At 42.3% G+C, this 16,813-nt stretch overlaps 1 protein-coding gene across 1 annotated transcript in view; it reads right to left on the bottom strand.

Moving 5' to 3' along the window:
* Positions 1-16,813, bottom strand: part of LOC145352362 (inverted formin-2-like) — a 36,631-nt gene that overhangs the window by 9,280 nt on the left and 10,538 nt on the right. Inside the window, exons 6-9 of the mRNA XM_080202114.1 lie at positions 16,087-16,148; positions 2,359-2,461; positions 2,189-2,274; positions 424-524 (exon numbers count right to left, since the gene is read on the bottom strand). Of these exons, the coding sequence (XP_080058240.1) occupies positions 424-524; positions 2,189-2,274; positions 2,359-2,461; positions 16,087-16,148 (352 nt within the window). The remainder of the gene's footprint in view (positions 1-423; positions 525-2,188; positions 2,275-2,358; positions 2,462-16,086; positions 16,149-16,813) is intronic.

Below are 16,813 nucleotides of genomic sequence, written 5' to 3'. Positions count from 1 at the left end.
ATGTTCTCCCTGTGTCTGCTTCTCCAGGTGCTCCGGTTTCCTCCCGCAGTCTGATAGACATGCTTGTAAGGTGCATTGGCCATGCTAAATTGTCCCTCAGTGTACCCAAACAGGCACCAGAATGTGGGATTTTCAAAGTAATTTCATTGTGGTGTTAATGTAAGCCTACTTGTGTCTAATAAATAAATAAAACTAAACAAAACACTGAATTCATTAGGAATAAAACACTCATAAGGAATGTATTTTATCCCAATTTCAGCACTTTCTTAACTGAGAATTTTGATATTTTTAACAATAATCTTCAATTTGCAGCCCGCTCTATATACATCATGTGAACTATTACTAAACCATATTGTGTGACAGGCTAGTAAACCGGGATCAGATATTTTGAGAAAAATAAATATTTCTATGTTTAATACTCACCTTCACATGCCTTTTTAATCAGTTCTGCATTTGGCGAGTGAACAGTTTGTAAAACTTTTATGTCTTCACATGACAGCAAGCAGTCAATCCGTAGCTCATAGCTGTTGGAATGATAACAAATCAATTATATTTAAGTTCATTCATTAATGTCACAGGTAGGCTTAATTAACACTGCAATGAAGTCACTGTGAAAATCCCCTAGTCGCCACGCTCCACTGCCTGTTCGGGAGAATTTAGCATGGCCAATGCACCTAACCGGCATGTCTTTCAGACTGTGGGGGGAAAACTAGAGCACACAGATGAAACCCACGCAGACACGAGGAGAACGCACAAACTCTGCACAGACAGTAACACAAGCCGGGAATCGAACCTGGATCACTGGTACTATGAAGCAGCAGTTTATCCACTTCTTTATGGCATAGTTCTTAAATGTCTTCATTTGTCATTTCCTTGGTAAGACTGAAAATCTATCCACAACAGATGCATGGGCATCTTTGCACCATTCAAATATCAAGCAACATAGGATGTTGCTGGGGAAGAGGGTGTGAGTAGGTTTGGAAGGGAAAAGGTTGCAGCACATTTGATGCTCCGATGCATACTGTGATCATCTGATAGATTTGTGTCAGATTCTTCTTGTAAAAGAGTTCCTTGTCTGCATCAGAGAAATGCACCAAGAGGATTTGATGAGCCTGTGAATTTCTCAACCACAGAATTTAGTTGAGGTCCAAAATGGTTTGTCATCAAGTAGGAGTTAGATGTAGCTCTTGGAGCTAAAAGGATCAAAGGATGTGAATCATAGAATCCCTACAGTGCAGAAGTAGGCCATTCAGCCCATCAGGTCTGCACTGACCACAATCCCACCCAGCCCCTATCCCCATAACTCCATGCATTTACCCTAGCTAGTTCCCCTGACACTAAGGGACAATTCAGGATGGCCAATGCACCTAACCCACCCGTCTTTGGACTCTGGGAGGAAACTGGAGTACCCGGAGGAAACTCACACAGACACAGGGAGAATGTGTAAACTCCACACAGACAGTTACCCAAGATGGGAATTGAAACTGGGTTCCTGGCACTGTGAGACAGCAGTGCTAACCACTGTGCCACTGAGCTGCCCAGTGAGGCAGGGTGGGGCGGGGGGGTTGTGTTGGTGGAGGCAGGAACGGGTTACTAAGTTATGATCATAATAAATGATGGAGTAAGCTCGATGGGCCAAATGGGCTACTCCAGTTCCTATTTTCTACATTTCTAACACAAAAAAGCATTGGCGAGCTCTTTCTGCCCTGTTACCTTGGGAATGATGTATGGCTGTAGAGATCTAAAGAAAGTGAGAGGAGGGGGAAAAAATGTAAGATTATGATCGCAAAGCACTAATTTTGTACCCTTAAATGAAGAATTCACGCATTTGAACAAATTGTTCAAACTGGAATCTGTAAAGCACATGAGCGTTACAATATTTCACAGGAAAATAGGGTCTGTGAATTTCAGCTTGTAAATCTGCACATGGCGAGTTTCAGATCATTGAATCAAACGTATGGAGCGCATGGATTGGAGCACAGGCAAAGATGGACAATCAGAGGAAAGGACACTTCAAATATAGTGATGCACTGCTAACTCAAGATCACAGTCTTAACAAAAATCTCCTCTTTAATTGTTGGTGATACCTCTTTCCCAATTAACAAGTAACAGGTAGACAGAGGGGAGATGATAAGCTTTTCAGTTTCTCTTTCTTATGTCACTGGGATTGATAAAGTAATATACATACCGGGGCACTTTGAGAAGGCAAAGGTAGAAATGATCTCCCTTTTCCAATCTTTCCTTTTCATCTTTGTAAGATATTATATTTTCTTTCTGTATATGGTAAATTAAAATGTCACAATAATAAATGTGTAAGGAGCAGAAAAAAGTATCAGGACTGTACTCAAACACGCTTACCTCATGTTCTTCTGGCAGAAGTTTCTTAAGTTGTTTCAAAACTTGCACATCAAAGTTAGATTGGATGCCCTTTTTGATCATGTCTGCTATTTCTTCGTTAGAGCTGTAAATGTATTGAATTGAAAGCATGGCATTAATTATGTGGCGATCAATGCTGAGTACACTACTTACAAAACCTGGGAGAAAGGTACAAAAGAAGATATAGCATCGAAGAAAGTGCTATAGCAAACTAAATTCAGTGGTTTCTTTTATCAAATTTAGGGCCATTTTGTTACAGTTGACTGCTCATCCATCTCACAATTCATTTACAGTAGACCTATACAATCCGAAATAGCACACATCACAGCTGCTGCAACACCCTGGAAAGTATTTTGGCGCAACTTAACCACATGATGGACTATCAATTATTGAGAGGCTAATTGGGCTCCAGCTTTGGCACTTTTAAGAAATGTGTGTTTGTTTTTAGGTTAAAGTTTATTTAATAGTGTCACAAGTAGGGCTTACATTAACACTGCAATGAAGTTACTGTGGAAACTCCCACTCTGGCACTTGTTCGGGTAAACTGAGGGAGACTTTAGCATGACCAATGGCACCTAACCAGCATGTTTTTTGGACTGTGGGAGGAAACTGGAGCACCCGGATGAAACCCATGCAGACACAGGGAGAACGTGCAGACTCCACACAGACAGTGACTCAAGCCAGGAGTTGAACTTGGGTCTCTGGCGCTGTGAGACAGCAGTGCTAACCACTGTGCCATCGCGTCGCCCCTGTTCTTTCAACTTACAGCATCTCGGGCTGCAAACAAGATGGGAACTAACATAAGGCAATAGGTCCAAACAGGCAGAGAGTAAATGGCAAAGCTGCACACAATAACACTGTCCAAAAGCTGATTAAAAAGGTAAAATGAGGTGAAGTCACAGATCACCCCTATTCTATGACAGAGAACTATCCATCTTGCCTTCCTTTCCATTTACTCAACACTCAGACATGCACATAAGTGCAATAATATCTACGCTGCTGCAACATATTCTATTGCAAGCTGTGTCAAGATGCCAAATCTGGCTCACTGGCTCAGAATTCCCATTTCAGAGATTTGAGCAGGCCCTTCAGTACAATACTGAGGAAATGCTGCATTGTTAGAGCTGCTGATAATTCTGTCACTACCCGAAGATAAGCAGGGGAATTCTAATTTCCTGGTTAATGGAAATCTTCCAACCTACACCATCTGGTCACTGTTTCTGAAACCTTGCTGCATTCAGTTTATATCCCTGATTTGATTTGATTTATTATTGTCATATGTATTAGCATACAGTGAAAATTATTGTTTCTTGCGCACTATGCAGATAAAGCATACTGTTCATAGGGAAGGAACTGGGAGAGTGCAGATTGTAGTGTTACAGCCATAGCTAGGTGTAGAGAAAGATCAACTTAATGTGAGGGAGGTCCATTCAAAAGTCTGACAGCAGCAAGGAAGAAGCTGTTTTTGAGTTGGTTAGTATGTGACCTCAGACTTTGTATCTTTTTCCTGATAGAAGAAGGTGGAAGAGACAATGTCCAGGGTGCGTGGGGTCCTTGATTATGCTGGCTGCTTTTCCGAGGTAGCAGGATGTGTAGATTGCCTACATTATAACACTAACTGGGATGGCATAGCAGCACAGTGGTTAGCGCTGCTGCTTAATAGTGCCAGGGACCCGGGTTCGATTCCTGGCTTGGGTCACTGTCTGTGTGGAGTTTGCACATTCTTCCTGTATCTGTGTGGGTTTCCTCTGGTTTCCTCCTACATTCTGAAAGACATGCTGGTTAGGTACATTGACCAGAACAGGCACTGGTCTGTGGCAACTAGGGGAATTTCACAGTAACTTCTTTGCAGTGTTAATGTAACCCTTACTTGTGACTAATAAATTAACTTTTACTTTACATTGACTATGCTTGGTAAAGGACTTGATCATAAAAGGGAATATATAAATGCACAATCTTTCTTAGAAATAGTAAGAAGTCTCACAGCACCAGTTTAAAGTCCAATAGGCTCATTTGGTCGCTCGAACTTTTGGAGCGCTCCGAAAGCTCATGCTGCTGAATAAACCTGTTGGACTTTAATCTGGTGTTGTGAGACTTTTGACTTTGTCCACCCCAGTCCATCACCGGCATTTCCACATCATTTCTTAGAAATATTAAAGGATTATTTGTTATATTTATATAATCAGTCAGTCTGTATCAGCAGCCTTTCAGTGTATTGAATAAGTGAGGATGACCAATCACAACACTCTGAATCCATCACTCAGAGATTAGCAGTATCTATAAACCTCCTGGAGGATGCAATTTCTATCAGAGCCTAATAAATACGAGCAGGAGTAGGCAATTCTCTTTCAGTTTCCTCCCACACATGTAAAGATGCGTAGTTTAGGGGGATTAGCCATGGTGAATATGCAGGGCTATGGGAATAGAATAGGGGACAGGGCCTTGGTGAGATGCTTTGTTAAAGAGTCGCGCAGACTTGATGGGCTGAATGGCCTCCTTCTGCACTGTAGGGACTGTAAATGCCTGACCCAATATTCTGTGGTGCTCACCTAGTTCCTGATTCCTCAGCCACTTTGTTTGAGGAGATAGCACAAATGTAAATGAAGAGGGGCCAGGGGAGGAGAAAGATCCCATAAGGATACCCCAAGACCTTGTAGGAATGCAGCAGACATTTTAGTTATTAGTATAGGGAGAAGATGCAAAAATTAATTATAACAACCAATGCATCAGTTAATTACATAATATATTCATATAAAAGCAAAATACTGTGAATGCTAAAATAAAAAGCAGGCAATGCTGGAAATACTCAGCAGCTTGAGCAGTATCTGTGGAGAGGGAGAGACAGAGAGGCCCAGATTTTCATCGCAGGCTGTGTTTGCTGAGTTATAGAAACATTGAAGCATAGAGTCCTCATAGTGCCAAAGAGGCCATTCAGCCCATCAAGCATGCACCGACATGTTGGGGCAGTCAGTCCTAGAATGAAGGTGGAGGTTGTTGCCAAGTGTGGAAGTGTGCTTGGTGCAAGGCTTGCCTCTGTGCTCTGGCATAGTGTTTGAATAAATAAAACACAAAAATAATCCCTCTAGCCCTCATCACTCATCTCACACATTTCCCTATGCCTCCTCCATACCAACTTTAGCCAACCAAGCCCCCTCCCCACAGCCCCCATGTTGCCTCACACACCTAGTGCCAACTAATGCGCCTATACCAACTCTCCATTGCTCCTTATCCCATGCAAATTTAGTGCCAACTAATATCAATCCATGCCTCCCACCCACACCTCCCACCCACCATTCTTCTCCTTATCCATCTCATGCTAACTCACCTAGTATTCTTGGAAAGTTCCTTGACAGCTTTGACACTTTCTGGACAGTTTAACATCTGAACAGGTCTTTAGAACTTCCTTGACAGCTGGACAGATCTTTAAAACTGCCTTGACAACTAGACAGTTCTTTGACAGCTGGACAGTTCTTTCACACCTCTTTGACAGGATAGTCGGTCCATGTTTAACAATACCAAAGTGTTTCTTACTTCTCTGAAACATGTCCCGAGATCCTACTCAAAGAAGTACCTTACCTCTCCAGAGGGGTATCCTAGTCATCCAAATACATCCATCAAGTTCAGAGCTCTTTATATCTGTTCTATTTTGGTTTCTATACTTTTGTTGTTCTGAAATCCCACACCATTGGAGGCAGCTGGTGATTTAATTGACCAGTTGCCTTCAAAAAGTGTGTACATGTGAACCCCTGGCTTGCTCCTCAAGTGTTTCCCTGAGACATTTGGTCCACTTGCCCAGTTCATTCCCAGCACCAGACATCTCCTGTTACGAAGGCAAAGTTTATGGGTGTGATTTTTGGGCCGCGCTCACCCCAAGATCAGAAAATCTGCCCGAGGTCAGTGGACCTTTGCATGGTCTGCACATGGCCCCTGCTCGCTACGATTCCCATGGCGGGCGGGATGGGAAAATTCCACCCAATAAGATTGTTAGGTTTTAAACTGTTTCTTTAATTTAATTTAATTTAACTTAATTTAATTTAATGTTACAAATTCTGCCTGACAGTGGATGAGGTGGCCATTTTTGACCACACTGTTTCAGATAATGTCCTCTCTGAACAATGCAGAGCTCAACGTGGGTTCAGCAGCAGGAATCACCTCACCCCTTGCCCTGCTCCCCCTCCCCCACATGCACTATTTAATGAGTTTTCCATTACTATTTAAAATGGGCATATTCAACATGATGAAGATCTTGCTTCTGATTGCAAGGCTTCTTGACAGATTGTTTGCTCCCAGTTATATGTTCTAAAGTTACCATTAGCCTTGCCCTGCAACATCATCATTATGGAATCCCAACAGTGCAGAATGAGGCCATTCAGCCCACCGAGTCTGCACCAACTCTCTAGCAGAATGTCTAATCCAACCCTCCCTATCCCATGGCCGATCCTTCCAAACTATACATGGACAGGATGATCCACCATCTCATTTTTTTACGGGATTGTTCCATAATTTTTCTGATTGTCCTGCATCCCATATATTTTCTTCACAGGATGGCAGTTGTCTTGCATTTGTAAAGTTGGGAGTCTGTCTTATCTTGCAGCTCCCTGAATGTCTTTGGCATTTTGCACAGTTACACTGTGCTCCCACAGTGGACCACAAGGTGGCAGCCGAGGCCTCAGACAGCAGCTGAACTGGCAGGCAGCCAGTTTGAAACCTTATTCCTGTGAAAAGCAAGCTGTAAAGGAAGGGAACGATAGCTAAACAGCTGAAGTTACAGTGCAACATGATAAAACGAAAACACACACACCCTCTGAAAAGGTGCCTGTAAATGTGGGATTGGCGTAAACCAGATTCCAGCATGCTCAGCAAAATTTGATTTGATTTATTATTGTCACATGTATTAGCACACAGTGAAAAGTATTGTTTCTTGTGCACTATACCAAAGCATACCATTCATAGAGAAGGAAAGGAGTGCAGAATATACTGTTCCAGTCATAGCTAGGGTATAGAGAAAGATCAACTTCATGCAAAGTAAGTCCATTCAAATGGCTGATAGCAGCAGGGAAGAAGCTATTCTTGAGTCGGTTGGTACGCGTCCTTAGACTTTTGTCTCTTTTTCCCGACAGAAGAAGGTAGAAGAGAGAAGGTCCTAGATGAGTGGGGGCCTTAATTATGTTTGCTATTTTTCTGAGGCAGTGGGAAGTGTGGACAGAATTAGTGGTTGGGAGGCTGTTTTGAGTGATTGCCTGGGATATATTCATGATCATTTGTAATTCCTTGTGGTCTTGGACAGAGCGGGAGCCATACCAACCTGTGATACAACCAGAGAGAATGCTTTCTATGGTGCATCTATAAAAGTTGGTAAGAATCATAGTGGATATGCCAAATTTTCTTAGTCTTCTGAGAAATTAGAGGTGTTGGTGGACTTTCTGAACTATAGCATCAGCATGGAGGGACCAGGACAGGTTGTTAGTGACCTGGACACCTAAAAACCTGAAGCTCTCGATCATTTTTATTTTGTCTCCATTGATATAAACAGAGACATGTTCTCCACGATGCTTCCTGAAGTTGATGACAACCTCTTTTGTTTTGTTGATATTGAGGGAGAGATTATTGTTGCTGCACCAGTTCATCAGATTCTCTCTCTCTCATTCCTATACTCTGTCTCCTCTTTGTTTGAGATCTGACTCATTACAGATCTCAGCAAACTTGAAAATCGAGTTGGAGGGGAATTTGGCCACACAATCATAGGTGCATAAGCAGTATAGAGGACACAGTCTTGTGGGGCACCGGTGTTGAGGATGATCATGGAGGAGGTGTTGTTGCCTATCCTTACTGATTGTGGTCTGTGAGTTAGGAAGTTCAGGATCTAGTGCAGGGGGAGGAGCCGAGCCTCAATTCACAAGTTTGGAGATGAGTCTCATAGGAGTAATAGTGTTAAAGACTGAGCTGTGGTCAATAAATAGGAGTCTGACATAAGTGTCCTTGTTATCGCAGCGTTCCAGAGTTGAGTGTAGGGCCAGGGAGATTCTGCTGTGGACCTGTTGCGGCAGTAGGCAATGGATCAAGGCAGTCCGGGAGGCTGGAATTGATTTGTGCCGTGACTAACCTTTCGAAGCACTTCATAATAATGTATGACCAGCACAAATCATTCTTTGTCTGCTGTAACAGTTTTCAATGAGCAAAGGCAGGAGATTATAGGTGAATCATAAGCTCTAGGAGCAGGAGTAGACAACTCAGCCCCTTGAGTCTGCTTTGCCATTCAGTACAATGATGGTTGACCTCATCTCAGCCTCAACTCCACTTTCCTGCCTGTTCACCATAGCCCTTCAAACCCTTACTAATTTCAAATTTGTCCACCCCTTCCTTAAATTTACTCAATGTCCTGGCATCCACCACGCTCTGGGGCAGTGAATTCCACAGACTCATGACCCTTTGAGAAAAGTCATTTCTCTTCCTCTGTTTTGAATCTGCTACCCTTTATCCCAAAACCATGAGCTCCTGTTCTAGATCGCCCCACACGAGGAAACATCCTCTCCACGTCTACTTTGTCAATCCCCCTTATCGTCTTGTACATCTTAATTAGATCTCCTCACATTCTTCTAAACAAGAAGTGTAGGCCTAAACTGACCAATCTCTCTTCATAAGTCAAACCCCTCAGCTCTGGAATCTATCTAGTGAACCTTGTAATTTAGATTAATGATTTGGATGAGAATATAAGAGGTTAGTAAGTTTGCAGATGACACCAAGATTTTTTGGCACAGTGAAAAATGAAGAGAGTTATCTCCGATTGCAACGGGATCTTGATCAGTTGGGCCAGTGAGCTGATGAATGGCATATGGAGTTTAATTTAGATAAATGCGAGGTGGTGCATTTTGGTAGATTGAACCAGGGCAGGACTTACTCAGTTAATGGTAGGGCACTGGGGAGAGTTACAGAACAAAGAGGTCTAGGGGTATGTGTTCATAACTCCTTGAAAGTGGAGTCACAGGTGGACAGAGTGGTGAAGAAGGCATTCAGCATGCTTGGTTTCATTGGTCAGAACATTGAATACAGGAGTTGGGACGTCTTGTTGAAGTTATATAAGACATTGGTAAGGCCACACTTGGAGTGCTGTGTACAATTCTGGTCACCCTATTATAGAAAGGATATTATTAAACTAGAAAAAGTGTAGAGAAGATTTACCAGGGTGCTACCAGGTCTTGATGGTTTGAATTATAAGGAGAAGCTGGATAGACTGGAACTTTTTCTCTGGAGCGTAGGAGGCTGAGGGCTGATCTTACAGAGGTCTATAAAATAATCAGGGGCATAGATCAGCTAAACAGTCATTACCTTTTCCCAAAGATAGGGAAGTCTAAAACTAGAAGGCATAGGTTAAAGATGAGAGGGGAGAAATAAAAAAGTGTTCAGCGGGGCAATTTTTTCACACAGAGGGTGGTGAGTATCTGGAACAAGCTGCCAGAGGTAGTAATAGAGGTGGGTACAATTTTGTCTTTTAAAAAGCACTTAGACAGTTACATGGGTAAGATGGGTATAGAGGGATATGGGTCAAATGCGTGCAATTGGGATTAGTTTAGGGATTAAAAAAAGGGGCAGCATGGATAAATTGGGCCAAAGGGCCTGTTTCCATGCTGTAAACCTCTATGACTATGACTCTGCCTCTTCAGAGCCGCCTCCAATTCATCTACAGTTTCTATGATTTGTAGGAAAGTCTGTAACCTCATCTGAAAGCGACCTCCTCTGCCTCTTCCCCAAGACAATGTGGAACATATTGTCCCTTGCACCTCAAGTAAAGGGACTTAAAATTGTACGTATTATTGTAAGTGAGGTCTCACTATGCTTTGTACAGTAGCAGTAATCCTTCTCTGTTTTTATATTCTGTTCCTTTACCAATAGATGCCAAGATTCCATTGTGTGGGTTGGATTAAGGGAGAGAAAGGCTGGAAGGTTGGTCTCTGATTTGTATTGTGGTCATGTATGTCAGCGGCTGCTGTAAGAGAGATTTGTAGAGCCAGGCCCATTTATTGTACATTAATACTTAAAATATCTAGAGGAATGTGTGAACAAGTATTAACAAGCACAATATAGATGCTATCTTTCACTTATTCTGGGAGAAGATACAAAGGGACATGGGAGAAGGAAGAGGAGGGGGGAAACACAAACCAGTTGAAGGATTTGATCGCTTCCCTACATCTCAGAAATTGAACACTATTCTAAATGTCCAATTGGTGACCAACATCCATTATTTCAAATTGCCACAGAGATGCAATGTAATTTGGGAATAATTTTGAACAGAATGAAATTTGCTGCCCTCAAGCATGGCAAGCAATATGATTCCTCCATCCGCTGGTGTCACCTTGGGTCAGAGTAAGATTACAGCACTGAAGGAGGCCCATTGTGTCTACACCAGCTCTTTGAAGGTGCAATTCACCCAGTACTACTCCCTCACCTTCTCCACATAGCGCAGCATAATAAGTCTGTTCAGATAATTATACAATTCCCTCTCTAATACCCCAATTGAACATAGTAAGAAGTCCAATAGGTTGATTTGGAATCAAGAGCTTTCGAAGCACTGCTTCTTCATCAGGTGAGTGCTCACCCTAGCCCACGACTGGCATCCCCACATCAATTCAACAAACACTCTCAGGCAGTTGTTACAATTATGAGGCTTATAAGACTGTCATATTTTGAGAGTGTCGTTTTAAATTTAGGGGAAATGAAGGGGACACATGACCTGTTCTGCAATCTGCCTGATAGTAATCCTGGGTGGTTTGATTGTCAGAACCCAAAGGAAGGCTCAGATTGTTTTACAAAGAAGAAAGTGGGAGTATTTATGCTTGGAGACAATAGCAACATTTTCAGGGGTTGCACTGAGTAGTATTTGATTCTCCCAAAGTTCCAGAAAGGTGTGGTTGGTACTGAGTTGTAAGGAGCCCATTTACTTCTGAGATGAAAAGAAGCTTAGAGCAAATGAAGGTAATTAGCATTTTTACCAAGGTGCAAGGGACAACATGTTCTACATTGCCTTGGGGAAGAAGCAGAGGAGAACACTTTCAGATCAGGTTACAGGCTTTTCTACAAATCCTAGAAGCCCTACAGTACAGAAGGATCTGCACCGACCAGAATCCCATCCAGGCCCTATCCCCATAACCGCTCGTATTTACCCTGCTAATCCCCCTGACACTAAGGTGCAATTTAGCACAGTCAATCAACTTAACCCGTGCATCTTTGGAGAGTGGGAGGAAACCGTAGCACCTGGAGGAAACCCACAAAGACATGGGGAGAATGTGCAAACTCCCAACCTGGGAACTGAGCTCAGGTCCCGGCACTGAGAGGCAGCAGTGTTAACCACTGTGCGGCCCCCTGTTAATACCACAGTTAATACCACAGACAGCAGTGGACAACAGAGAGAAAAGGCTGCTTGACTTTGTGAGCTATGACAGTCAGATATGGAAAGGAGATTGTCTCTCGCCAAAGACAGATATTCTGCAGCTATCCAAAGATTCCAGATATAGTTGGTTGGGGGTGGGGGGGAAGAACTTTTACAACAGATTTTACTGCAAGTGATGGATTTAAGAAGCTCCCTGAAAACTGAGGCAAGTGCCTGGAGATGGTCACTTGAAGTTACTACTCAGTGAAGTGGAGGGATACTGAAACCCATTGGAAGCTAGGAGCAAAAGTTGATTGTTTGCTAAAGGGGCTGTAATTCCATTGAGAGTGTAAATGGGTGATAAATATACAAGAGGAATGGCACTTTCTGTAGTGAAAGTAGAAGTTGCCTATAAAGTGAAAACACTGTTTAGTCAATAGTGCCTCTTCAATCAATTTTTATGGTAAAAATTTTAAAATGTGAAAACTTGTTGGGTCATTCTTTTAGCTAATAACTGGAAGTTTGAATCTCTTTTTAAAATGTTTTAGTCTCTACAGAGATAGTAAGAAATTGGATTTTAGATCCTAATCAGTCACTGTGTGAAAAGGTTTTCCTCATTTCGTCATTGTTTCTTTTGCCAATTAACTGAAATCCGTGCCCTCTAGCTTTCAATTCTGCCACCAATGGGAAGTTTCTCCCTGTCTATCCTGTCTAGACCCTGGTTTTGAATCTCTCTATCACAAATCCCCTCTCAACTTTCTCTAATGCCTTCATATGCTTCTTAAAATGAACCAGTGTTCTAAACAAGTTTAATATAACTTCTCTACTTATGCCTCTGTTGATAAAGCCCAGGATTCTGTTTGCTTTATTAGCACTCATTGCCCCCGTCCGACCATTTTCAATTTCTTATGCACACTTGTCCCCAGCTTCTGTACCACATTTAGCACTGGAATCTTTATTTATATTGTTTCTCCACCTTCATTCTACTAAAATCAATCGCTTCACATTTTCTCTGCATTAAATTTCATCAGCCAGTTGTCTGCCCATCCCTCCAGGCTGCTTACATCCTCTTGAAGTTCCACACTAGCCTCCTCACAGTTTACAATGCTTCCAAATTCCATTTTATTGGCAAATTTTGAATTTGTGCCCTACACTAAAATCTAGCTCATTAATGTATATCAGACAGAGCAAGAACCCTGACACTGACCCCTGGGAGATTCCACTATAAAACCACTTCCAAATGTGAGGGATTCCAGTATGAAACCTCTTCCAAATGTACAACCAAATAAACCTGTTGGACTTTAACCTGGTGTCGTGAGATTTCTTACTATATCCTAATGTCCCTTTTTACTCCATGAGCTTTAACTTTGTGTGCATGTTGGATTTAGTAGATTTTATGGTTTGCCGATAATAATCATTCTTTAATGTTCTTCCTAAGAAACTGTGATGTCAACATTGGATTGAAAAACACAATGGAAGTGTTGGAGAAGTTGAGCTATTAACAGAAATATGATTATTTAAACCTTTAGAAAAACAGCAAATGCCTGGAAATGCTGAGGTGTTGGGGCATAATAGTTCATGACAATCAATGACATCAACTTGATCCATTGGCCAGAACAAACTATAGCCCAATATGGCACGCAAAGGTCTCTTGATGAAGATAAAAGAGAGGGGCAACAGATGTCATCGGCACACATCCAGAGGATGAAGGTAGACTGCAATAACAGACAACAGCAGGAGAAGAGAAGATTGTACCCCAGAGAACTTTAAAGCAGGAACTGTTGGAACTGAGTCACGGGGTATATATTGCCATTGTTAGTTTTGTATTAATTTTATAATTCTGCAGAATATCAAATGAACTATGGTTTAATCAGGTAGGGGTTAGCCAGGAAATGGCAAATGGAATTTAATGTTGGCAAGTGTGAGGTGGTCCACTTTGGTAGGAAGAATGGTAGGAGGGACTATTACTTATGGGGCGAAAAACTGCAGCAGGCGATGGTGCAGAGAGACCTCGGGGTCCTTGTGCATGAGTCGCAAAAACCCAGCTTGCAGGTGCAGCAGGTGGTCAGGAAGGCGAATGGGATGCTGGCCTTCATAGCGAAGGGGATTGAATATAAAAGTAGGGAGGTCTTGCTGCAGCTGTATAGGGCATTGGTGAGGCCGCAGCTGGAGTACTGTGTGCAGTTTTGGGCGCCGCACCTGCACAAAGATATTTTGGCCTTGGAGGGAGTGCAGAGGAGGTTTACTAGGCTGATACCGGAGTTGAGGGGGTTGAGCTATGAGGAGAGGCTGAATAAACTAGGCTTGTACTCGTTAGAGTTTAGAAGAATGAGGGGAGATCTCATTGAGACGTATAAGATGATGAATGGGATGGATAGGATAGAGGTGGAGAGACTCTTCCCGCTCAAAAAAGACAGTAGGACTAGGGGGCACAGCCTCAAGATAAAGGGGGGCGCGGTTTAGAACGGAGTTGAGGAGGAACTTCTTCACTCAAAGGGTGGTGAATCTCTGGAATTCTCTGCCCGTTGAAGTGGTGGAGGCTGCCTCGCTGAATATTTTTAAGACGCGGGTTGATGGGTTTTTGATAAGAGAGGGGATTAAGGGTTATGGGGAGAGGGCGGGAATGTGGAACTGAGCCACGACAGATCAGCCATGATCTTATTGAATGGCGGGGCAGGCTCGAAGGGCTGGATGGCCTACTCCTGCTCCTATTTCTTATGTTCTTATGTCTCATATAGATGAATATATCTGGGGACCTCTCTCTCTGATACTTTCCACACAAGAGTGTTGTCTGATACTCTATCAAATGCCTTTTAGAAGTCCATATACACTATTATACGACATTACCCACATCAATCCTTTTTCTTTAACTCATCAAAAAAATCAAGCAAGTTAATTAAACAAGAATTGTCCTTATCAAATCTTGCTGGCTTTTCTTAATTAACCTGCAATTGCCCTGGAGCTAATTAATTGTCATTTCTAGAAACCTGCCTCTCACTCGTCTTCAACTGTGAGCTGTGTGTCTCTCTCCTGTAGCTTAGCACCCTCTGCTTTTTCTCTCTCCTCCTCCACACTCTCAGACCCCCATCCATCCCACACACCATGGCATCCACACCCCCCCAACCCCTCCCAAACTCTCACAATCACCCACAACCCACCCCCACCCAATTAAAGCTGGGTGGGTGGAGGACACTACCCTGAAGAACTGTCCTTAGGTAGTGGATGTTTGCCCCTCAACAGCCACAGCCATCTTCCTTTGTGCTGGCTTTAACTCCATCCAGTGGAAAACTCTCCTCCCCTTGATTCCCATTGTTTTGGCTTACTGGATGCTACATTCAGTCAAATTCCGCCCAATGTCTTGGATTGTCGCTCTCACCTCACCTTTGGAATTAGCTTGGCCAAGATTGCAGCTAGTTCGGGTTTTAAGTAATGCAGGTTAGCTTTAAGTAGTGTTAGTTGGGTCCCCTGCTGAGGTGCAGAGCCACTCAACTCCGTATTTAGCACTGGGCTGCATGCCACTCTAATTTATATAACACATTTTACCCTCTAAGGCTTCAAATTGAAAGTGATACATCTCATCAACTCAATTATCATGTTAAAATAAAGTTCTTCCTATTTCAGGTGGAGATCTGCATGTCAACCACACAACCAGAAGGATGTATAGACTTTGGAGACAGCGCAGAAAAAGTTTACCAGGGTGTTGCCTGGTGTGGAGGGTATTGGCTATGAGGAGAGATTGAATAAACCTGGATTGTTCTTCCAGCAATGATAGGGGCTGAGTGGTGACCTGACAGAAGTTTATAAAATTATGAGAGGTGTTGATAGGGTGAACAGTTGGAAGATTTTTCCCAGGGTAGGAGTGACACAAGCGGGCACAAGTTCAAGATAAGGGGAAAGAGAATCAGTGGAGATGTGCGGGGGAAGTTTTTTGCACAGAGGGTGGTGAGGGCCTGGAATGTACTGCCAAGTGAGGTGGTTGAAGCAGTTACATTAGCCACATTTAAGACTTATCTTGACAGGCACATGAACAAATGGGGAATAGAGGGGTATAAGCAGTTGGTTAGATAGGTAAACATGGTCAGCGCAGGCTTGGAGGGCCGAAAGGCCTGTTTCTGTGCTGTACTGTTCATTGTTCTTTTTTCACATAAACCACACATTTCAAGTGGCGATCCAAAGGAAGTGATTTCAACATAGATTTGCACTCCATAATCTTTGACTTGTGCATTGCTATGGAGTTGAAAGTCATTAACTCCTTTAAACCAACAAGTCAAAAGGAAGGAAGGAAGCAGGAAAGCAAAGCTAGCATTTATTGTATGAATATAACTATAACATAAAGCATGACTCACCATTTGAACTGTTTTAAAAAGATGTTCAAATTAAGGCTTTTCTTAGGATCTAGAAATGTGACCTGAAAAAAGAGCAAGAATGTATTTTCTGGAAACGAAGGGGTCCCAAAATTCTTTCCTTAGCATTTCTGTTTCTGCTTGGGAAACAGTTTATAATATAACCTGGCGTAAAACTTGCTGTGTGTTTATTGTGGGTGATAGTTTAGCAATCAGTCTGCAAGAATAATTCACTAATACAACTCAACAATATATTTGTTTTGAGCTGCAGCAAACTGTATAGGAAGATAATTTCACCAGGCCAACACATGAGAATATTGATTACGACAGGAATAATGATTCACCTTTGCCAGGTATTTATGAATAGAGGCACAGTGACATTATCAATAATACAATTTTATCATTTCTTCTGCAATTTAATTTTTCTGATGCAGGAAATATTCCAATAACTAAAAGAGAAAATGCTGGAAAATCTCAGCAGGCCTGGCTGTATCTGTAAGTCCAGATGACTCTTTGTTAAAGCTTTTATCCAATATTCCAATAACTGCTCTTACATGAAACATACTGAAATTTACAACATTCTACTCAGTTTTATTTTAACAAATGCAACCGCTATATATAGAAAGAAAGATCTTGCAATTATATATCGGAACTGACACCTCGGAGTGTCCCTGTAGCACCATATTGCCAACAACTTACTTTTGAATTGTAATCACTGTTATTATAAACA

This window comes from Carcharhinus amblyrhynchos, chromosome 14, assembly GCF_965287045.1.
Source record: "Carcharhinus amblyrhynchos chromosome 14, sCarAmb.v2.hapA, whole genome shotgun sequence".
NCBI classification, from domain to species: Eukaryota; Metazoa; Chordata; class Chondrichthyes; order Carcharhiniformes; family Carcharhinidae; genus Carcharhinus; species Carcharhinus amblyrhynchos.
This window is presented reverse-complemented; position numbering and strand designations above follow the sequence as displayed.